Source organism: Plasmodium yoelii (genome assembly GCF_900002385.2).
Source record: "Plasmodium yoelii strain 17X genome assembly, chromosome: 6".
In the NCBI taxonomy this organism is placed as follows: Eukaryota; Apicomplexa; class Aconoidasida; order Haemosporida; family Plasmodiidae; genus Plasmodium; species Plasmodium yoelii.
This window is the reverse complement of record NC_036178.2, coordinates 1,157,159-1,183,457: the sequence shown is the minus strand read 5'-3', so window position 1 is coordinate 1,183,457 and position 26,299 is coordinate 1,157,159. Positions and strand designations below refer to the sequence as shown.

Here is a 26,299-nt window from a genome sequence, read left to right as displayed (position 1 = left end):
CTAAACCCTAAACCCTAACCCTAAACCCTGAACCCTGAACCCTAAACCCTGAACCCTGAACCCTAAACCCTGAACCCTGTCTCAATATAGAAAAATACAAATTTGTTTCTCATGTTTTAATAGATTTATACCCATGAACATGTAAATATGTAAAAATGTAAAAATTAATAAATCTATTATTAGTATATTTTTTAAAAGTATATAAATAAATATTTTCTAATATATTTTAAATATTTAATACTTGTTTCGAATGCTACATACCACTGTTTTATTAAAATTACAGTATTTTCAAGTTATGTTACTTACATCTCTATGCAAATTAAATAAATTTATATTGTTTTTAATGAATGTAGATAAATTCAAAATTCATTTTAATGTGATCAATAACTTTATTTTTATTCCAATATACCTTATTGGATAATTTTATAATATATTTTCCCATCTTTTCCATTCTTTAAAACAACAATTAGCACTGAATCCGTACTTATAAGCTTAAATAAGTCTTTGAATGCATATTATTTTTAAAATAATGCTTAGTAAATATTAACAAATAAATAAGTATTGATGCAAATTTTAAAGTATAATAGAAAACTATATGTAAATAGGTTATTGTATTTCACTTTAAGAGAAGAGAGATAAGATATATTGCTATTTTAATATATAAATTTAAATAAATATTTGCTAAATATTCTACATAGTTCATTCTTATCTTATATATTTATTGATATAGTTATCAACGTATGTGCATTAAAATAATTTATTAAAAATTCTATATTTTATTAATTCTATGGTAAAATAATGATAATATAATACGCGTTAATATGGAATAATGAAAAGAAATTTAACGTTGATTGAGTCTTTATCATTTTCTTTATTTATCCAGTTTTTTAAAATATAATACTACAAATCCCAAATTGAATCTTTAACAAATATATAACATTGATACCTTTATAATATATTATTATGTGCCTTTTCGATAATATTAATGTTTAATTATATTAATTTTCACAAAAAAACAATATTTCAATATTATTTACTAGTAAAGTAATTTATTATATTTATATGGGTATAATAATAATGTTATTCTATATATCATATTATTTATAATTATTAGAACAAAATATGATATGAAAATTTATTAATATAGTTATATTTTATTTTTTTAAAATTTTAAACGTAATATATTTATACTTAAAAACTATAAAGCTTAAAAATTAATATTAATTAATCTAATGTTATATCTTTATAGTAAATAAACTAATGTATATAGAACTATTTCTATTATTTGAATTTAAAACTTTAGCATAAAATGATACTATATATAACCGAAAATTAAAAGGATTGTATACATATATCTATAATGTAATTTTTTATTAATATGTATATTTTTATTGTATTATTAAAAATGTTAGATGCATAAAATTCCTTTTATAGATAACGTTGTATTGTCGATTCTCGATCGATATTTTATGAATATCTATTATTACATTTCAGTTGGATAATACGATTTAAATTAAAATAAATATGATACAAGTTATAAGTTTTACTAAATAAAATTTTCATAAAATAAAGAAACATATTATTATATCCATAATTGAATATAGTTCTGGGTTATCAAGGCTTATATAATTGGCAATTATGATATTCCATAATACGGGTTCATATACAGTCAACATCTATATTAATATATACAATTTAGGCATTTTATTTTAATCATATTAAATCGGCATGAACACTCAATTATATATATTATAACTTATAAAACATGTTGCGCAATTCATTACATATTAGCTTATGCCCCTTTTTGGTTACATATTTCTGCTTTCGAACTTTATCTCGTGATTAAACATGCGGGATGGTATATATATTAAATTAGTGTTTAATTATAAAAATTAAATGCAATATAATACTTAGCCCTAATCCCAATATGGGTTCCACTAATATAACCCTGACCCACAACATAAAAACTATATAAAATTATGCAAAAATTACTCTCCAATAGACAGTTTCTTAAAATATATGAATCATTATTACTATCCCTGAAATAGTCACTCTCTTCGAATCATATATTAACGATTCATTTTCTTCTTTATATTTTTTATTTTTTCTCTTAGTTTTTGTTTTTGAAATCGTTTCCGAAATCCAAATAACGAATACTAATATAAAATGTTAAGAAATGTACGATTTTTTTGTTAATGTTTGCATATATATAATTAAAATAATATTTAAATGGAATATTTTTAAATTCCTTATTATTTACCTTATAAGAAATTCCTAAAAGAAATGCTATTGCACCAAATATCGATAAAACTGTAAACAATTTGTTTCCTATTGACGAACTTGATATATCTTCAGAATTTTGTGCAGAAATTAGTTGAGAACTTTGTTTGAATCTTTTTACACAATTTGTTGGTGTTTTTATCTCTGGAAAGGATGAACTATTGCTACATTTACTTTTTAAATTATTATAATCAGTTGATAAAGTACACAATATTTGACTATATGAAACATTTCCAGTAATACTATGATCTTCATTAAGTTCATTATATTTGTTAACAAATTCTTTAGCATTGTTCGAACAATTTTTGCAATCTGACGTTCTATCATTAAATTCATTATACATGGTACATAATGATTTAAATGGAGCATAAAATTTAGATATATCTTTAATATCCATATTCACAATTTTTTTTTTATCTAAAAGATCTATATAATTATTATACTCCGTAAAACCAACTATAGGATTTTTATACTTATTTTGATTTGATATATCTATATCATAAAAATATTGTAGACTGTTGTTTAAGTCATTTTTTTTTAGGTTTAACATATAACTTAACCATATCATAATGTAATAAAAAATATCGTTATTACTTTTTTCATCAAAGTTAAACGAATTAGGATCCCCAAAAAATCCACTAAGCAAATAAAAAAATCCAGCACTAATTTTTTTGATATCATCTTCACATTGATCATTATCACAATAACTATTTAATATATTATTATTTTCAAATTTATAATATTTATCTTTGTCTAATTTATCGGGGAAAGCACCCCATACATTCTCGAATTTTTGGCACTAAGAAAACATTTAAAAACAATTAATAAAACGTGTATTATTGAAAATTTTATTAAAATAAAGTTTAATGATATATATAATACAATATCAAAAAATATAAAGGAAATTATTATTATTATTAACAAATGCATATACCACTTCCTTATTCATTATAATGGAATCTTATTTTTGATTTGTAAATTGAGTAAAATAATTCTGCTTTATATACACTGTCCCCAATATGTGACGCAAATACTTTAATCCTATATATAGCAACTGTCTGTAGTTAAGTATATTATAAGTTTTTCAATAATTAAATTAATATAGAATAATATAATAATATTATTACTAAAGGAACGTTTTATTTCTTTTTGTGATAATTATTTAAATTACCTTAAATAGAGGGTTGCTTAATACATTTTTGATTAAATATAGATATGATGAATTTTATACAAAAAATTTTATTCTTACTAACATCTGGTATAGCTTATTATAAAAATGGATATACTTTTATAAATAATTTAAAGTATGTTTGAACATAGAAAAGGAATATATTTATATTTTATGTTTTAATGATTCCCCTTCTAAAACTTAAATACTGTATATATATAAAAAATAAAAAATTATATTATTACTATAATCCCTAAAAGTATATAAATAGTAATTTTTTAAAATATAATAAATATTTATATAGTTATTTCTAATACTATATACCATGTTTAATTAAAATTATATTATTTTCGAATTAAGTTGCATTGTTCCCTTTTTTAATTGCATATACATAATTTTAATATTATTTTATTTAATATAGATAACTTTACAATCTATGTTAATGACTCCAATAACTTTATTTTTATTCTTATATAATTAAATTTAGAAATATATCTTATTATATAATTTTATAATACATTTTGCACATCTTTCTCACGGTTTAAAACGACAATTAGTACTGCTCTCGTATTTATAAGCTTAAATAAGTCTTTAAATGTATATTGTTTTTAAAATAATACTTAGTAAATATTAACATATAAATAACTATTGATGCAAAATTTAAAGTATAATAAAAAACCATGTGTAATTAGGTTGGTATATTTACATTTTAGATAGGAGAGATAAGGGAAGTATGTTTTTTTAAGACAAGGATGTCGCCATATAAGATTTATTTATTCTACATAGTTTAATTATATTTTATATTTTCTACCATTAAAACTTTCAATTAATGTATACATTATAAATAAATTAAAATTATTACTTTTCTAAATATATAGTTTGCTTTTATATTTTAATAAATAATATTTTACTGCATGTTTTATAATAAACTATATTTAGTTTTATGATGAAAAACTATATTTTTAAGTAAACTATAGAATTATTAATATTATTTTGCTTGATAATGTTAGTTTTAATATTATCACATTAAAGGCATACTTAGTTGAAGGCTATAATATTTCATATGATGTTTTGTGCATACAATTTTATTCTTATCATATCTTTAATAATATATATAATTAATATATATTAACGTGTTCGAATCAAATGGATTTAATGATTTTTTCATATTTAATACGTTTATCTATTGTTATTACTATTACTATTATTATTGCCATATCAATGTATAGTACAATGAGATAATTAATTCACTCAAGAGGAATATTTTAATTCAATTTGTATTTGTCCTTGTTTCATTGTTTTAAAGTATAACATTTTAGATCATATTATTTCGTAATAACAATATATTTAAATTATATATTTGTGAATTTGTATATATATAATAACCTAATAAAAATATTATTGGTTCAAATTAATTGTTACATACTTTTTCTGTATATTTTGCATTAATATATAATTGTATATATTTCCAAATTTAACATATTTCATTTTTAGTCATTTATACAATATTATATATATATTAGAACAATAACGCTATTCTATATATCATATTATTTATAATTATTAGAAAAATTATTAGAACAAACTATAACATTAAATTTTATTAATATACTTATGTTTTATTGTTTTAACTATTTTAAATATAATTTATTTATACCTCAAAATATAAAATTTACAAATTAATAGTTATTTATCTATTATTATATCTTATGATAAATAAATTATGGCATATAAAGCAATTTCTATTAATACTAATTAATTTAAATACAAATGTAAAATACAAAAAGAGAATAGTAACTACAATTACAACTTAAAAAGATATGTATATATAGTTCAATTTTTTATGTGTTACTAAAAATGTTAGAAGCATAATAATATTTTATAGACAATGTTATATTCTCGATCGATATTTATGAATCTATATTTTATGATTATCTATTATATATTGGTATATATTTAATTAATGCTAAAAACACACATATGCTAATCCGAATATAATTGTAATGTAGATGAATATTCAAAATGAATAATCTTATAATTTATACCCAGCCTCATATAATGCTATTATTACAGTTCGGTTGTATAATATAATTTAAATTAAAATAATTGTAACACAAATTATAGGCTTTCTAAATAAAATTTTCGTCAAATAAAGAAACATATTTTATATCTTGGTATCCACAATTTAATATAGTCCCCTGATCAAGTTTTATATAGGTAATTATGATATAGCACAATACGAATTCATATATAGCCAATATCTATATTAATATATACAATATAAATATTTTACTTTAACCATATTAAATGGCATGAACAGTCAATTATATATATTATAATTTATGAAAAAAATGTTGTGTTCCTTTTCATATTAATGGCAATACCCATTTTTTGGTTTCATATTTAGACTTCAGCTCGAGATTAAACATATAGGGATGACTTACATATTTAATCACCATTTATAGACAAATAAATATGATCAAATTATAAACAAATTAATAAAAAAATACCTCCAACTCAAAACATAGATTCCATAGAACAAAACTATAACACATAGTACAGAATCATGACCCAAAATATTAGTTCCCCAAAACGCAACATTGAACCCTTTCATATGCATATATATCACCATCTACTATTGACTCAATTAAATAAATGCAATGCATCTATGAAATTGTTTATAGTATTATTCTATTAATAAACTTCAAAAAATGAAATTTTGTTTAATTTTACTTTCATTATGTAAAATATTAACATATGTATATAATATAAAATTATATCCGTACAAATAATAAATACTATGATTATAGCAAATGGATCAATCTTATTTCAATTATTAATTATTTTCGAAACAATATTTCACAAATTCTATACTATAAATAAGCATAAATAACAAAAAAAATTCATATATATATATATGTTAATGGTTTATTCAAATATATAATCAAAATATATTACATTTATTTTAATAATTACATAATGAAATTATAAACTTAAAATACGAACTCGTAAATGTATAAAAAAAAACATAATTCAATTGTCTATATGAATCACATGTCAAATATTGTAGTTTAAGTGATAATTCGAAATAATTTTTTTGTTCGTTCTTTAATTCGATATCACTTTAATGTAATTATTGTATGAAGATTATTCACTTGGTTTATCATTTGAAGGACGTTTTTCTAATTTTTCAGCTAATCGTGACAATAACTTTAAACCTTCTGGACTTTTTTCAAGAAGTTCACGCATAATTTTTCGCATCTCTAATGATACCTTATGAATAGCGTCATTGTTATTTGAAGATGCTTCGGTTATTTTATTATTTGATAAAAACTTTAAAATTTCTGAATGGTTTGCAAGAAAGTAACGGGCAATCTTTTCCATCAACAATTCTATCTTATGAATAGAGTCATTGTTATTTGAAGATGTTTCGGTTATTTTATTATATGGATGAGTTAAGGGTACTTTACTATATGAATGTGATTGTGTTCTTTTATTTTTTTTAAATATATTAAAACAATTGAATCCTCTATCATCTTTAGAATTTGTATTCTTTAATTGTGTTTCACGTTTATATTCTATATCATTTTTTTCGTCACTTTTGTTTCCTACATCAGATACCTTAGATCGATCATACAAGGGAATATACTAATATATATATATATGCGTTAATATATACATCACCACATGTAAATAACGATTATTATATAATTTTCTATATATTAGTTTATATTTTGTTTTGACAACTTACTTCCTGTTCGGAGCAATGTGCTGGTACAGTCAAAAGGGTATACAAGGCAATGCAAACTAAACTAAATATCCTTTTATTCATTTTCTTATTAATAAAAAGTGTTTCCTCGAAGATGTACGCTTTAAATAATATATATGTTTTATTTTTTTTTCAATTTCTTTTTTATCTATTATTTTTGTAAAACAATAATGCTATTATTTAATATTAAAATATATGTAAGCAAATTATTTTATATTTATGAAATTATGTATTGCTTCTATTTTAAAGCATTCACAAATTTATAATACTGCAAGTATAAGTTAACAAATTTTAATATTCTATTTTTATTTTAAATGCATAAAAATATATATAACAATTTGTTCTAAATATATAAAAATGTATATATTTGTTCTGAACATTTTTTGTTTATTTGAACCATTGTATTTAATATAACAAAATTTTTTTTAATACTTAAAATATGAATAGATTAATGCACTAGTTTACCTGGATATATCATCATATAAATATATAATAACTGCTATCATCAGAGATATAAACATTTAATTGCGAACATTTTTATATTTACGTTTCTTTCAAATAACAACCAATTTTCGAAAAAATTGCATTATTTTAATTATATACAAATAAGTTTATGTAACAAATTCAACCTAAAATATATTTTTTCATATTTTTATATAAATAAGTCTTTAGTATAATTTAAAGGCTCATTTAATAATATGTTTGATACTTTATAAAACTTATATTTTTCTATTGTTTATCTACAAGAAAATTAATATATATTAATTATGGCAATAACATATTAGATACATATATATTGTAAATTAATATATGCAAACATATGCAAAATAATTAACAACAGTTGTTTGCATCTAAATACTTTCTTCTTTGTTATACTTCTCAACTGTTTAATAGTATTTAATAATATTCTACATTTTATTTACCCCTTTTTTGTAAAAATATTTTTTTCATAAATTGGTATGTAATAATATTATTTATAAATATATCTCAAGATATGCAACATCAAATATGTTATTTCTATTAAAATAATATAAAATATTCAAATTTTTAAATGTAATTCAAAAAACAATCAATTAAAATATTAAATCACAAAAATAATACATATAGAACCAATTTATTTTTATCTCAAGTCGAAAAATGAAATATGCTTGATGCTATTAACTTTTATTTTCATCATATTCATTTAACCGATGTTAAGACACTTTTGTATTTAAACAATACAATATTTTGACTTTTATAAATAATAATTAAAGACAAATAAATGTTATAATTCAGTTATAATAGAGAATTCAATCATATAGAAAATATATTTTATGTTTTATTATAAAATACGAAACAAACTCTTGAGATGTATCATCTATACACAATACTTCATATTAATAGATAAATTTACTATTTAGTATTCTTTAAATTCGACTTCAAATACATGTTAATTAAATTTATCATACAAATAATCGCTTTTTCTTTTATAAACAAAAAATTAACAAAAAAAATAAATTAATAAATGATAAAGGATCGACTTGCATAGGTTTGTATATATTTGCTAATCCCATTTTCTCATCGTTCTTCCTTACTTCCCCTTCTTCTCTTCCAGTTTTTCATATTATGCATCTTAATTATTTAAATCGTTGTTCTCTTCTAGGACCAAGTCGATTCCAATGTTTGATCAATTTACACATAAACCATTAATCACAAATTAACAATAAAATACAAAAAGTACATGGCTCAAAATATTTACCATTAAGTTATATTAACACAAAATGCAATTCTTATAATTTTTCAAAATATATTACATTATTCGTTCCTTTTCATAGTCATCGTCATTTTCAGTTTTTCTTACATATTTAGACTTAATATAAATATTAAAATCTCCAACTTATTCTATACATATTTTTAATAACTTGTTTATTATATATATTTAAAACAATTCCTTAGATTTATAAATATTATCAAATTATAAAAAATTAAATGCAATATAATACTTAACCCTGACCCACAACATAAAACAACATAAAAATTATGATAAAAATTACTTCCAAATAGACAGTTTCTTAAAATATATAAACCATTATTACTATTCATGAAATAGTCACTCTCTTTGAATCATATATGAACTATTCATTTTCTTCTTTATATTTTTTAGCTTTTCTCTTAATTTTTGTTTTTGAAATCGTTTCCGAAATCCAAATAGTGAATACTAATATAAAATGTTAAGAAGCATACGTTTTCTTTGTTAATGTTTGCATATATATAATAATTATTTTTTTTAATTCCTTATTATTTACCTTATAAGAAATTCCTAAAAAAATTGCTATTGCAACTAATATCGATAAAATTGGAATTAATTTGCTTGCTATCGACGAACTTGATGTAACTTCAGAAATTATGTTTTCTATATCTGGAATGGATGGGAAATCTTCACATTTTTTTTTTAAATTATCATAATATGTTAATAAAATAATCAATACAAGAGAATGGGGGTTATCTTCAATAATTATACGATCTATGATAATTTTTTTATATGTTTCAACAAATTGACTAGCTTTTTGGGAATATTTCTCGCAATTTGAGCCGTTTGTATCAAGCTCATTATATATATCACATAATATATTAAATGCATCATATAATTTAGATATAATGCTCATATCCATACTTAAAAAATAATCATTTGTATCTATAAGATCCTTATAATCATTATAATCATCAATATAGTTTATACTAGTAGTATACTTACTACCATTCCTTATATATGTATTATAAAAATGCTCTTTACTGACGTTTTCTTGAGTTTTGATAAGGTTTAACATATAACTTAACCATATCAAAATGTATTGAACAATATAGATGTTATTTTTTGCAACCCCATCAAACGCAGAAGCATCCTTAAAAAATTCATTAAGCAAATATAAACATCCAGCATTAATTTTATCGAGAGGATCTTCACATTTATTAGTACAATATTCTTTCAAATTATCATCGATACTTTTATTGTTTCCTTCAATCAATTCACGGGGTAACCATTCCCTTACATTCTTGAACCTTTTACACTAAGAAAACATTTAAAAACAATTAATAAAAACGTATATTATTGAAAATTTTATTAAAATATTGATGATATTTATATATGATCAATATCAAAAAATGTAAAGGACATTATTATTATTATTATTAAAAAATGCATATACCACTTCCTTATCCATTGTGATGAAATTTCATTTTATATTTGTAAATTGAGTAGAATCATGCTGTTTTATATACGATGCACCAAATATGTGACGCAAAACTTTAGCCCTATATATGACAATTGTCTGTAGTTAAATATATTATAAGTTTTTCAATAATTAAATTAATATAGAATAATATAATAATATTATCAATAAAGAAACGTTTTATTCCTTTTTATGATAATTAGCTAAATTGCCTTAAATAGAAGATTGTTTAATACATTTTTGATTAAATATATATATGATGCATTTTATACAAGAAATACATTCTTACTAACATCTTGTATAACTATGTTATAAAAATGAATATACATTTATAATGAATTTAAAGTATGCTTGAAGATAGAAAAGGAATATATTTATATTTTATGTTTTAATGATTTAAATTCTAAAATTTAAATACTGTATAAATTAAAAAATAAAAATTATATTATTACTATAATCCTTAAAAGCATATAAATAGTCTTTTTTTAAAATATATTAAATACTATATACTTGTTTCTAATAATATATAATATAGTCTTTTCTAAAATTATAATATTTACAAAATTGTATTGTTCTATTTTCTATGCCCAATACATAAATTTATATTGTTTATAATGAATGTAGATAAATTAAAAAATAATTTTAATGCGTTAAATAACTTTATGTTTATTCCAATATACTTCAATTTGTAAGTATGCCTTATTGTGTAATTTTATAATATATTTTACGCATCATTTCCAAGGTTTAAAACGACAATTAGCACTGAACCCGAATTTATAAGCTTAAATAAGTCTTTAATATAGATTGTTTTTAAAATCATACTTAATAAATATTAAATATTAACACATAAATAATTATTGATGAAATTTTTAAGTATAATAGAAAACTATATGTATTAGCTTTTTATATTACCCTTTAGTAGGAGAGAGATAAGATATATTTTATCTTTTAATATATAAATTAAATTGAATATTCGTTAAATATTCTACATACTTATTTTTATCTTATATATTCTACTGTCATAGTTATCAATGTATATCATTCAAATAATTTATTAAAAATTCTATATTTTATTAATTCTACGATAAAACAATGATAATATAATACGCGTTAATATGGAATAATAAAATGACATTTAACATGAATTGAGTTTTTAACTCTTTCACCATTGATTCATATTTTTAGAATATAAAACCAAATATCCAAAATTGAATCTTTAACAAATATATAAAAATGATACATTCATAATGTATTATTATTTATCTTTTCGATAATATTAATGTTTAATTATATGAAGATTCACAATAAAACATTATTTCAATATTAGTTATTGGTAATTTACTAGATTATATGTATAGGCATATAATAATGCATCATATCTATAATATTAAACTTTATTAATATACTTATATTATATTTTTTAACAATTTTAAAATATAATATATTTATACCTCAAAATATAAAGTTTAAAAATTAATAGTGATTAATCTACTATTATACCTTTATGATAAATAAATTAAACCGTATGAAGCAACTTCTATTAATACAAGAAGATAATAGTAACTACAATTACAACTTCAAAAAATGTTAGAAGCATAACAATAATTTATAGATTATGTTATATTGTCGATTCTCGATCTATATTTTATGAATACCTATTATATATTGGTAATATGCTTAATTAACATTAAAAATATAATCATTAATATGAAGGTATATTATAATGTAGGTAATTGTTCCAAATGAATCGAATTATAATTTATACTTTGATATATAATATTATTATACTGTTCAGTTGGATGTCATGATTTAATTTAAAACAAATATGATACAAATTATAAGTTTTACTAAATAAAATTTTCGTCAAATAAAAAACATATTGCGTTATGCATAATTCAATATAACCACATATTAACAAGTTTTATATAATAAATAATTATGATATATCATAATATGAATTAATATATGCAATATAAACATTTTATTTTAATCATATAAAATCGACACGAAAACTCAATTATATATATTATAACTTATAAATATGTTATGTAACCCCTTTCATATTAATGGCAATGCCCCTTTTTTGTTGCATATTTGGACTTTTGAACTTTATCTCGTGATTAACCATACGGAAATGGTAAACATATTTGATCAACATTTACAGACCAATAAATATTATCAAATTATACAAAATTAAATACAATATAATACTTAACCCTAACCCAAATATGAGTTCTACAAACATAATCTCACTCCTGACCCAAAACATAAAAATATATAAAAATTATGCAAACATTTTGATAAAAGTTTGTTATTTCCAAATATAAAAATATATTAAAGTGTATTGGTCGCTATTTTCAGAGTCATAAATTAATGATCCCTTTTCTTTATTTTTTTAACTTTTCTCTTAAATGTTGTTTTTGAGGTCGTTTCCGAAATCCAAATAACGAATACTAATATAAAAATGGTAAACATATTATATATTTGTTGATAATCGCATATAAGTAATCACGTAAATAATTTATAAATTCTTTATTATTTACCTTATAAAAAATTCCCAAGAATATTGGTATTGCAACAATTATCGATAAAACTGGAATTAATTTGTTTGTTATCGACAAACTTGATGATGTAGCTTCAGAATTTTGGACAGGAGTTTGTCCAGAATCTTGTACATAATCTTGTGTTGTTTTTATCTCTGGAAGAGGTGGAATATCGCTACAATCGTCGTTAATTTTGTTACAATAATTTTTAAAATTATTATAATCATTTGATAATGTAGACAATACTTGATAATAGGGGCTATCTTTAGTATTATTAGGATTGTTAAGTTCATTATATTTGTTAACAAATTTTTTAGCATTTTCTAAATATTTCTTATCTTTTCTGTCGCTTGTACTAATTTCAGTATACATGATACATAATGATTTAAATGCATCATACAATTTAGGCACATGCTCAAAATTAATATTCAACAATTCATTTTTTGTATCTATAATTTCCTTATAATTTTTATATCCCGTTATTTCTTTTAATAAATTACCACAATCTTGACCATTATTATCACAATTAGTATAATACGTATTAATTTCTATATGCTTACTATAAAAATCGTTTAAATTTGTGACTTCGCTTTCTTTTTTTATGCTTAACATATAACTTAACCAAATCATAATGTATCCAACAACATTGATATTTTTTATTTTATTTTTATTTTTCACAAACAATTGCTCAAATAACCATAAACATCCAGCCTGAATTTTATCGAAATCAGTTTTACATTCTTTTGTGCCTCCTGAACCTTCACTAGGACAATAATTCTTAATATTCCCTAATGTATGAATATCTTTACTTGTAGATGTGATTAAGTCATCGGGTAAAAAGGTTCTCAATGTATCAAACCTTTTACACTAAGAAAACATTTAAAAAAGTATAATAAAAATATATATTAATGAAATTCTTATAAAATAAAATTTAATGAATTTTATAGCTTATATAATATCAACAAATACAAATACAAGCAAATTTTATTAAAAATGCAGATACCAGGTCATAATCCATTGTAATTTTATTTTGTTTATAATATGTAGATTATGTAACATCATATTATTTTATATATTTACGCTTAATAAATGACAAAATAACTGAACCATAATATATAATTATCTGTGGTTAAATATGTTATTATTATTCTTAATATCAATTTAAAGATAATATAGAACAATATATACTTTTATGGTAGTTAAATAAATTTCCTTATTTTTGGAGTCTAATACATGTTTTACCATATGTATATATAATACAATTTTACATAAATTTATATACTTAATATCTTGCGGTATAATCCTATGATAAAATTAAAGCAACATTGTAACGAAATAAAAATATATCTTCTTATACATATCCTTTAATATAGAAAGTAAACAACGTCATATCTTTTGTTTTAATAAATGGTACCCCAAAATTAATATACTGAAAAAATCGAAAAAATAAGAAACCCATCATTACTATAATCTTCAAAAGTATATAAATAGTTATTTAATAAGATAGATTAATTTTTTATATACTTGTTTCTTATAACATATAATACAGACTTTTCTAAAATTATAACATTTACAAAATAAGTTGCATTGTTCACTTTTTTAATTGCATATACATAAATTTGTATTGTTTTTATTTAATATATATTCATTCGAATAATATTTAACATTTTCAATAACTTTATTTTTATTCCTAAATATTCCATTTTAGAAATATACTTTATTGGGTAATTTTATGATATATTTTGCCATCCTTTCCATTCTTTAAAATAACAATTAGCAATGAACCCATACTTATTATGCTATTTAAAATCTTATATAAGTATTTAAATGTAAATTATTTTTAAAATAATGCTCAATAAATATTAAACATATATACCTACTGATGATATTTTAAAGTATAATATAAAACTAGGTTTGATTATCTCATTATTTTACCCTTTAATAGGAGAGAGATAAGATATATTAGCCTTTAATATATATATTTATATAAATATTCTTTAAATGATTTACATTGTTCATTTTTATCTTATATATTATATTGTTATAGTTATCAATGTATATACAATCAACTCATTTATTAAAATTCAATATTTTATCAATTCTATGGTAAAACAACAACAATATAATATGCGTTAATATGGAATAATAAAATGATATTTAACATGAATTGAGTCTTTAACACTTTCTTCATTGATCCAGATTTTTATAATATAAAACTACAAATTCCAAATTGGATCATTAACAAAATATATAAATTGATGCCTTTATAATGTATTATTATGCGTCTTTTCGATAAAATTCATATTAATATTTAATTATATGAAGGTTTCACAATATGACAATATTTCAATATTAACTATTGGTAATTTCTAGATTATATGTATAGGCATATACTAATATATCATATCTATAATATTAAACTTTATTAATATACTTATATTTTATTTTTTAACTATTTAAATATATGTTTCCAATTTATATATACCTCAAAACTATAAAGTTCAAAATTAATAGTGATTAATCTAATAGTATACCTTTATAGTAAATAAATTAATGTATATATTAATATCTCTATTATTTAAATTTAAAACATTAGGATAAAATGATACTATACATAATTGTTATTTAAAAGGATAGTATACATATATCTATATTTTATTTTTTTATTAATATGCACATTTTTATTGACTATTAAAAATGTTAGATGCATAAAATATATTTTATAGGTATTGTTGTATTGTCGACTCCCGATCGATATCCCATGCATCTATATTTTATGAATATATATTATTAAAATTCAGTTTGATAATATGATTTAAATTAAAACAAATATGATACAAATTATAAGTTTTACTAAATAAAATATTTGATCAAATAAAAAAATATATTATGATATGCATAATTCAATATAACTCTGGGTTATCAATGATTATATAATAGACAATTATGATATATCATAATATTAATTCATATATAGCCAATATCAATATTAACACTTAATTATATATATTATAACTTATGAAAAAATGTTATGTGGCTCTTTTTATATTAATGGGAGTACCCCTTTTGGTTGCATATTTAGGCATTATTTCGAGATTAAACATACGGGATGATACATATATTTAATTAATTTTCAAATTATACAAAACTAAATGCAATATAATGTTTAACCCTAACCCAATATGGCTCCCACAACATAAAAACTATATAAAAATTATGATAAAAAATTACTTCGAAATAGACAATTTCTTAAAATATATCAACCATTATTACTATTCCTGGAATAATCACTACTCTTCGAATAATATATTAATGATCAGTTTTCTTCTTTATTTTTTTATTTTTTCTCTTAAATGTTTTTGAGATCGTTTCCGAAATCCAAATAACGAATACTAATATAAAAATTTTAAAAAATGTATAATTTATTTATATTCACGAATTACTATGTTGAATGTATTTTTAGTTGACTTATTATTTACCTTATATGCAATTCCTAATAAAATTAATGTTGCAACAAATATAAATGGAATTGAAATTAATTTATTTAATATCGATGAACTTGGTGATCCTGAATCAGAATCTGATACTTTATCTTTCGAACTAGATACATCAGTTTCGGATTTTAATTCTGGTATTTCACTCAAGGAGACATCTTGTCCTTCTATAGGATTTGATACGGAAACCTGTGTTGTTTTTTCCGTTATAAGTTCTGGAAGTGTATTTCCTATATTAGAACTAACATAACTATTTCTAAAATAATTATAATCATTTGATAATGTAGTCAATATTTGATCATATGAACTTCCTTTAATATTATTATCATTATCATTAAAAAGTTTTTTATATTCATCAGCAAATTCTTTAGCATATTCTATATACTTTTTGCTATTATTGCTCTTCTTTGAAAAATCATTATACATTTTACACAAATTTTTAAATAAATCATAAAATTTAGACATAAGCTCAATATCAATATCCATCAAATTTTCTTTTTTATTTATAAGATCAATATAACTTGTATACCCCGTAACATCATTTATATTATTCGTATACTCCTTGACATTTTTCATATGTTTACTATAAAAGTCGTTAAACTTGTTGACTCCACTTTGTGGTTTTTGATTTAACTTATAGCTTAACCAAGTCATAAAGTATACAACAATATTCATATTTCCATTAGCATAAATCGAAAAATTACTATTATTCCCATAAAATTTATTAAATAACCATAAACACCCAGCATTAATCTTATCGATATCGTTATTGCAGTTTCCAGGTTTAGGGCAGTAATTCTTAAGCATTGACGACTTAAAATCATATTCTCTAGATTCAGTTAAATCATCGGAAAAAAACCTCCATATACTTTCAAATTCTCCACACTAAGAAACAATTTAAAAAAATCAAATATAAATGTCTATTAAAATGAACGTATTATTAATTTATAGATAAAACGATATCAAAAATGTGTAATAACAAATATTTTTATTCAAGAAATTGTATGTACCACTCTATCACTTAGCATATTGGAATTTTAATTTTGAACTATAAATTAAGTACATCATATTAATTTCATATATTACATAAGAATAGGGGACGCACTTTTGGATTCTTTATATAAAAATTATATGTAGTTAATCGCATTTTGTTTTTAGTATTAATATAAAACTAATGTAAAGTAATAATACAATAGTAACATCATAATAAGTTTATATATAATTTATGGAAATATTTATTTTGGTCATATGTATAATATAATTTATGAACAAATTAATAATTATTAATAATATCCATTATAAAAACTTAAGGGATTTTGTAATTAGTTTAAAATACACTCCCTTATACTTATGTCTCAATATAGAGAAATATAAATTTGTTTCTCATGCTTTAATAAATATATTTATTCCTTTGAACCTGTAAACGTATACAAATTAATAAATCTATTATTAGTACATTTTTTAAAATATATTAAATACTTATAGAATTGTTTCTAATATTGTATGCCCCTTTTTATTAAAATTATAGTATTTTCAAAATAAGTTATGTTGCTTACATCTCTACACAAATTACATAAGTTTATATTATTTATAATTAATATAGATAAATTAAAAAATAATTTTAATGCATTAAATAACCTTATTTGTATTCCTATATACTTCAATTTATAAATATACCTTATTGGGTAATTAATAATATATTGTTATATTTTCCGTTCTTTAAAACAACAATTAGCACTGAACCCCCATTTATAAGCTTAAATAAGTCTTTAAGTTCATATTGTTTTTAAAATCATACTTAGTAGAAATTAAATATTAACATATAAATAACTATTATGTAAATTTTAAAGTATAATATAAAACTATGTTTAATTAGGTTGTTATATTGCCCTTTAAGAGGAGAGAGATAAGATATATTTTTTTTTTAATAAATATAATTGATAAATATTCGTTAAATTTTATACATTATTCATTTTTATCTTATATATTCTACTGGTATAGTTATCAATGTATATACAATCAAATAATTTATTAAAAATTCGATATTTTATTAGTTCTATGGTAAAACAATGATAATATAATATGGAATAATAAAATGATATTTAATATTAAGTATTTAACCATTCCTTCATTAATCCATATTTTATAATATAAAATTATAAATCCCAAATTGGATCTTTAACAAATATATAAAAATTATGCCTTTATAATGTATTATTATGTGTCTTTTCGATAATATTAATGTTTAATTATATGAAGGTTTCACAATAAAATAATATTTCAATATTAATTATTGGTATTTTATTATATTATATTTATAGGCATATAATGATAACGTTAATTTTATATACCATATTATTTATAATTGTTAGAACAAATTATAACATTCAATTTTATTAATATACTTACATTTTATTTTTTAAAAATTTTAAATGTAATACGTTTATACTTCAAAACTATAAAGCTTAAAAATTAATAGTGATTAATCTAAGGTTATACCTTTATGCGAAATAAATCAATGTATAGAGAACTATTTCTATAATTTGAATTTAAAACTTTAGCATAAATGAAACTATATATAATCGAAAATTAAAAGGATAGTATTCATATATCTATAATGTAATTTTTTATTAATATGTATATTTTTATTGTATTATTAAAAATGTTAGATGCATAAAATCCCTTTTATAGATAATGTTGTATTGTCGAATTCTGATCAATATCTTATATATCTATATTTTATGATTACCAATTATATATTAGTATAATATTTAATTAATATCAATCATATACATATTAACCTGGAGGTATATTATATTGTAGACAATTTTTCCAAATGAGTCATTTTATAATTAATATCCAGCCTCATATATAATGTTATTATTACAGTTCAGTTGGCATAATATAATTAATTTAAAACAAATATGATCCAAGTTATAAATTTTACTAAATAAAGTTTTCATAAAACAAGTAAACATATTTTATATTGTGTTACGCACAATTTAGCATACACCCTGATTAACAAGTTTTATATAATAGGCAATTATGACATATCATAATATGAATTAATATATACAATATAGACATCTTTTAATCATATTAAATAGGCATGAACACTAAATTATATATATTATAATTTATGAAAAAGTGTTGTGATCCTTTTTTGGTTGCATATTTGGACTTTTGAACTCCATCTCGTGATTAAACATACGGGATGGTACATATATTTAATTAGTGTTAAAATTATAAAAAATTAATACAATATAATACTTAATCCTAACCCGAATATGGGTTCCACAACATAAAAAAAATATAAAAACTATTATAAAAAATTACTTCGAAATAGACAGATTCTTAACATATATTAATCATTATTAATATTCGAATAATATATTAATGATCAGTTTCTTCTTTATTTTTTTAGCTTTTCTCTTAAATGCTGTTTTTGAGATCGTTTACGAAATCCAAATAACGAATACTAATATAAAAAATTAAAAAAAATGTACGATTTTTTTGTTAACGTTTGCATATATATAATATTTTTTTTTAATTCCTTATTATTTACCTTATAAGAAACTCCCAATAAAATTGATGATGCAACAAATATAATTACAATTGTAATTAGTGTACTTTTTGTCACTGGACATTCTGTCACTGAACATTCTTTCACTGGACTATTTGTCACTGAACATTCTTTCACTGGACTATTTGTCACTTGATTTGTTGTCACTGAACTTCGTGGACAAGCTTCATGGAATTTGGTACCATTACATTTAACACTATATTGCTCTTTAAATTTTTCATAATCTTTTGATAAACTTAACCATAGTTGAAAATAAGAACTTCCTTTATTAATATCTAAAGCATTTATTAGTTTTTCATATTTTTCATAAAATTCTCCAGAATTTTCTAAACATTTATTGCATTGGAATCCTTTTTTATTAAGTTCATTACCCATCTTACATAATAATTTAAATACTTCATAAAAATTAAATATATCTTTAATATCGATATTCATCGATTTTATTTTTTTACATATATCATCCTTTTTAATCTTATTATTCTTAAATATATTTTCCTCATATTTGCTATTTTTTTCTATATGATTATTATAAAACTCGTTTAATGTGATGGTTTCATTTTGTGTTTTTTGATTCAGTTTGTGACCTAACCATAAAATAGCGTATTCAGCAATTTTATCACTATCTAAATTCTCATCAATACCAGTATTATTAAAGTAATTTAGGAATGCTATAAAGGCAGAACTAATTTTTTTGTTATCATCATTACCACAATTATTATCAGGACAATGCATTTCGGTTAAACTTCCAATAAACGTATAATTTTTAGAATTTTGATCGAGGACAAGACCACGATCCATTAAGTCAATTACATCACACTACGAATATATTTTACGAATTAAAAAAAAGAATGTATTAATATAAATGTTACTAAAATGAAAATTAATATAATTTATAGTTAATGCAACATCCAAATAATGTAAGAAAAAGAATATATACCAGCTTAATAGACATTATAATGAAATTCCGTTCTAATTTGAAGGTTATGTAGGATGATGCTATTTATATATATTGCATAATATATGTTATATTTACTTAAGCTCTTTACATACCAATTATCTTTCGTTATATATATTCTTAATTTTAATTTCATATAAAATAATAATATAGTAGTATTACTAAAATCATATTATACTTATTTTATGACATTTAGCTAAATTACCTTAAATAGAGGGTTGCTTAATACATTTTATACAAAAAATACTATTCTTACTAACATTTGGTATAACTTTATTATAAAAATTAATATACTTTTATAATGAATTTAAAAAATATATACTTATACATATGCTTTAATATAGAACGTAAACAACGCCCTAAAACTTAAATACTGTATAAATTTAAAAATAAAAAAGTTTTATTATTATTATAATCCTTAAAACCATATAAATAATAACTTTTTAAAATATATTAAATATTTATATACTTGTTTCTTATAATATATAATATAGTTTTTTCTAAAATTATAGTATTTTAAAGTTATATGCTCCATTTTCTATGCAAATTATATAAATTTATATTATTTTTATTTAATATAGATAAATTAAAAAATAATTTTAACATTTTAAATAACTTTATTTTTATTCCTACATATTTCAATTGCGAAGTATTCTCTATTGGATAATTTTATAATATATTTTACGCATATTTTCCACGCTTTAAAACGACAATTAGAAGTGAACCCGTATTTATAAGCTTAAATAAGTCTTTAAGTTCATATTGTTTTTAAAATATACTTAGTAGAAATTAAATATTAGCACATAAATAAGTATTGATGCAAATTTTAAAGTATAATAGAAAACTATGTTTAATTAAGTTATTATATTTCACTTTAAGAGGAGAGAGATAAGATATCTTTGCTCTTTTAATATATAAATTTAGATAAATATTTCCTAAATACTATACATTGTTCATTCTTATCTTATATATTTATTGTTATAGTTATCATGCATATACATTCAAATAATTTATTAAAATTCTATATTTTATTAATTCTATGATAAAGTAATGTCGTTTGTGATTAAAAAAATGATGACTCATTAAACGATGATAATATAATATGGAATAATAAAAAGAAATTTAACGTTTATTGACTCTTTAACACTTTCTCTATTTATACAGCTTTTTATAATATAAAACTACAGATTCCAAATTGGATCATTAACAAATATATAATGTATTATTATGTCTTTTCAATAAAATTAATATTTAATTATATGAAGTTTCCACAATAAAATATTTAATATTAGTTATTGATAGAGTATTTTATTAGTTTATATGTATAGCCATATAATAATAACGCATTTTATCTATTATATTATTTATAACTATTAGAACAAAATATGATATGAAATTTTATTAATATACTTATATTTTATTTTTTAAATCTTTTAAAATATACTTAATTTATACCTCAAAATATAAAATTTAAAAATTAATACTGATTAATCTATTATTATGCCTTTATGATAAATAAATTAAAGCGTATAAATCAACTTCTATTAATACTAATTAATTTTAATGCAAATGTAAATACAAAAAATAATAGTAATTACAATTAAATCTTAAAAAATATTGTATATATAGTATTTTTTGATGTATTACTAAAAATGTTAGAACCATAACAATCTTTTATAGACTATGTTACATTGTCGATTCTCGATCGATATTTATGAATCTATATTTTATGAACATCTATTATTACAGTTCAGTTGTATAACATGATTTAAATTAAAATAAATATGATATAAATAATAAGTTTTACTAAATAAAATTATCATTAAATAAAGAAACATTATTATATGCATAATTCAATATAACAACATATTAACTTTTATATAGACAATTATGATATAACATAATATGAATTAATATATAGTCAATATATATATTATAACTTATGAAAAAATGTTATACAACCCCATTTATAATTGCTTATCCCCATTTTTGGGTGCATATTTGTGCATCATCTCTTGACTAAACATACGGGATGGTACATATATTTAATTACTGTTCAAGTTATAAAAAATTAAATTACAATATAATATGGGTCCCACAACATAATAATTATATAAAAATTATGCAAAAATTATTATAAAAATTACTTATTTCCAAATAGACAGTGTCTTAAAATATATCAACTATTATTACTATTCCTGGGATTATCACTACTCTTCGAATCACATATTAATGATTCATTCTCTTCTTTATATTTTTTATTTTTTCTCTTATTTGTTGTTTTTTAAATCGTTTCCGAAATCCAAATAATGAATACTAATAAAATTTTAAAAAACGTATAATTTTGTTAATGTTTGCATATATATAATGAAAATAATTTTTTAATTCCTTATTATTTACCTTATAAGAAATTCCCCAAAAAAATGCTATTGCACCAAATATCGATAAAACTGTAAATAATTTGCTTGTTATCGACGAACTTGATGGTGTATCTTCAGAACTTTGTATTTTTTCTATCGATGAAATGGATGGAATATCCTTAGAATTACCACCTTTACTAGTATAATAATTTTTAAAATTATTATATTCATTTGATAAAGTAGACAATAGCTGTTTATAGGAATTATTACTAGTAATAACAGAGTTTTGATTCATTTCATTATATTTATTAACAAATTTATTAGCATTTTGCGAACAGTTTGAGCAATATGATTTATTTTCAACAAAATTAGTATACATTTCACATAATAATTTAAATGCTTCATAAAAATTAGATATAATTTTTTTATCCATATCCAAAAAATATGTTTTTTGATCTATAAGATCCTTATAATTTTTATACTCTGTAACACCACCTATAGAATTTTTATACCTATTATTATTTATAGTTGTACTATAAAAATATTGTAGATTGCTATTATTTCCTGATTGTTCCTTTAGGTTTAACATATAACTTAACCATATCATAATGTACTCAACAATATTGATGTTACTATTTGCAACAGACTTAAACAAATCAGAACTCCCAAATAATTGATTAAAAAGATATAAACATCCACCATTAATTTTTTCGATATCACTATCACAACTATTACCATCACAATAACTATCTAAGAAATTTCCTGTTTTAAATTGATACTTTTTATCACTGGTCAATTCATCGGGAAGAAACTCCCATACATTCATAAATTTTTCACACTAAGAAAACATTTAAAAACAATTAATAAAAACGTGTATTATTGAAATTTTTGTTAAAATAAAGTTTAATGATATTTAAATATAATACAATATCAAAAATGCATATACCAATTTCTTATTCATTATAATGGAATCTTATTTTTGATTTGTAAATTTAATAAAATCATGCTGTTTTATATACACTGCTCCCAATATATGACTCAAATAATTTAACCCTATAAATAACAACTGTCTGTAGTTGAATATATTATATGTTTTTTAAAAATTAAATTAATATAGGATAATAAAATAGTAGTATTACTAAAATCATATTATACTTATTTTATGACAATTAGCTAAATTACCTTAAATAGAGGGTTGTTTAATAAAATTTTGATTAAATATAGATATGATGCATTTTATACAAAAATTGCAGTTCATACTAGAATCTGGTACAACTTTATTATAAAAATGGATATACTTTCATAAATAATTTAAAGTATGTTTGAACATAGAAGAGGAATATATTTATATTTTATGTTTTAATGATTTGAATTCTAAAACTTAAATACTGTATAAATCTAAAAAATAAAAAGTTCTATTATTATTATTATTATTATAATCCTTAAAAGTATATAAATAGTTATTTAGTAAAATAGATTAAATTTTTATATACCTGTTTCTTATTATATATAATATAGTTTTTTCTAAAATTATAGTATTTTCAAATTAAGTTACATGCTCCACTTTCTATGCAACTTACATAATTTATATTTTTTTTATTTAATATAAATAAATTCAAAATTAATTTTAATGAATTTTATAACATTATTTTTATTTCTATATACTTCAATTTATAAATATTCCGTATTAGATAATTATAGAATATATTTCGCGTATCATTTCCATAGTTTAAAACACCAATTAGTACTGAATCCGTACATATGCTATTTATAAGCTTAAATAAGTCTTTGAATATAGATTGTTTTAAAAATAATACTTAGTAAATATTAAATATTAGCATATAAATAAATATTGGTGAAAATTTTAAAGTATAATAGAAAACTATATGTATTAGGTTGGTATATTGCACTTTGAGAGGAGAGAGATAGATATCTTTGCTCTTTTAATATATAAATTTAGATAAATATTCGCTATATGTTTTGTATAGTTAATTTTATCTTATATATTTTATTATTATGTTATCAATGTATATACATTCAAATAGTTTATTAAAATATCTATATTATATGAATTTTATGATAAAACAATGCTATTTGTAATTAAAGATTATTTATTAAACAATTATAATATAATACGTGTTAATATGAAATAATAAAAAGACTTTTGATGTTAATTGAGTTTTTAACCTTTTTTTTATTTATCCATATTTTATAATATAAAATTATAAATCCCAAATTGGATCTTTAACAAATATATAAAAATTATTCCTTTATAATGCATCATTATGTGTCTTTTCAATAATATTAATATTTAATTATATGAAGGTTTCACAATAAAATAATATTTCAATATTAGTTATTATTAGAACATTTTGCTAGTTTATATGTATAGATATATAATAATAACCCTAGTTATGTTTATCATATTATTTATAATTATTAGAACGAAATATATGAAATTTTATTAATATACTTATATTTTATTTTTTAACTATTTTAAATGTATTATATTTCCAATTTATATATACTTCAAAACTATGAAGTTTAAAATTTAAAATGATTAAGCTAATATTATACCTTTATAGTAAATAAATTAATGTATATATAACTATTTCTATCAATATTAATTAAAAATTTAACATAAAATGATACTAAATACAATTGGAAATTAAAAGGATAATATACAAATATCTATAATGTATTTTTTTTATTAATATGCATATTTTTATTGATTATTAAAAAATTTAGATGCATAAAATACCTTTTATAGATATCGTTGTGTTATCGAATCTCGATATACCATGGATCTATATTTTATGAATACCTATTATATATTGGTAATATGTTTAATTAACAATAAAAATATACCCATTAACCTGAAGGTATATTATACTGTAGGAAACTGTTCCAAATGAATCAAATTATAATTATACTCCAA

The 26,299-nt window shown here is 20.1% G+C and overlaps 7 protein-coding genes across 7 annotated transcripts; all 7 read right to left on the bottom strand.

Moving 5' to 3' along the window:
- Positions 1-2,069: 2,069 nt before the first annotated feature.
- Positions 2,070-3,229, bottom strand: PY17X_0628001 (PIR protein; the record flags this gene model as incomplete). Its single annotated transcript, XM_022956543.1, has 3 exons — positions 2,070-2,156; positions 2,261-3,079; positions 3,215-3,229. 3 exons carry the CDS (start codon positions 3,227-3,229, stop codon positions 2,070-2,072), a joined length of 921 nt encoding a protein of 306 aa, XP_022811002.1.
- A 3,366-nt stretch (positions 3,230-6,595) lies between these two features.
- Positions 6,596-7,280, bottom strand: PY17X_0627901 (fam-c protein; the record flags this gene model as incomplete). The annotated part of the gene is made up of 2 exons (XM_722410.1): positions 6,596-7,069; positions 7,200-7,280. The coding sequence occupies 2 exons, from the start codon at positions 7,278-7,280 to the stop codon at positions 6,596-6,598; spliced, it is 555 nt and encodes a 184-aa protein (XP_727503.1).
- A 2,026-nt stretch (positions 7,281-9,306) lies between these two features.
- On the bottom strand, positions 9,307-10,417 carry PY17X_0627801 (PIR protein; the record flags this gene model as incomplete). The annotated part of the gene is made up of 3 exons (XM_022955256.1): positions 9,307-9,414; positions 9,503-10,264; positions 10,403-10,417. 3 exons carry the CDS (start codon positions 10,415-10,417, stop codon positions 9,307-9,309), a joined length of 885 nt encoding a protein of 294 aa, XP_022810742.1.
- A 2,396-nt stretch (positions 10,418-12,813) lies between these two features.
- On the bottom strand, positions 12,814-13,987 carry PY17X_0627701 (uncharacterized protein; the record flags this gene model as incomplete). Its single annotated transcript, XM_719720.2, has 3 exons — positions 12,814-12,879; positions 12,970-13,836; positions 13,973-13,987. 3 exons carry the CDS (start codon positions 13,985-13,987, stop codon positions 12,814-12,816), a joined length of 948 nt encoding a protein of 315 aa, XP_724813.2.
- Positions 13,988-16,298: 2,311 nt separating this feature from the next.
- PY17X_0627601 (PIR protein) lies at positions 16,299-17,491 on the bottom strand (the record flags this gene model as incomplete). The annotated part of the gene is made up of 3 exons (XM_034637462.1): positions 16,299-16,361; positions 16,449-17,348; positions 17,474-17,491. The coding sequence occupies 3 exons, from the start codon at positions 17,489-17,491 to the stop codon at positions 16,299-16,301; spliced, it is 981 nt and encodes a 326-aa protein (XP_034493434.1).
- Positions 17,492-19,875: 2,384 nt separating this feature from the next.
- PY17X_0627501 (PIR protein) lies at positions 19,876-20,998 on the bottom strand (the record flags this gene model as incomplete). The annotated part of the gene is made up of 3 exons (XM_034637461.1): positions 19,876-19,941; positions 20,029-20,862; positions 20,984-20,998. 3 exons carry the CDS (start codon positions 20,996-20,998, stop codon positions 19,876-19,878), a joined length of 915 nt encoding a protein of 304 aa, XP_034493433.1.
- A 2,232-nt stretch (positions 20,999-23,230) lies between these two features.
- Positions 23,231-24,322, bottom strand: PY17X_0627400 (PIR protein; the record flags this gene model as incomplete). The annotated part of the gene is made up of 3 exons (XM_034637460.1): positions 23,231-23,317; positions 23,402-24,199; positions 24,308-24,322. 3 exons carry the CDS (start codon positions 24,320-24,322, stop codon positions 23,231-23,233), a joined length of 900 nt encoding a protein of 299 aa, XP_034493432.1.
- Between the last annotated feature and the right edge of the window lie 1,977 nt (positions 24,323-26,299).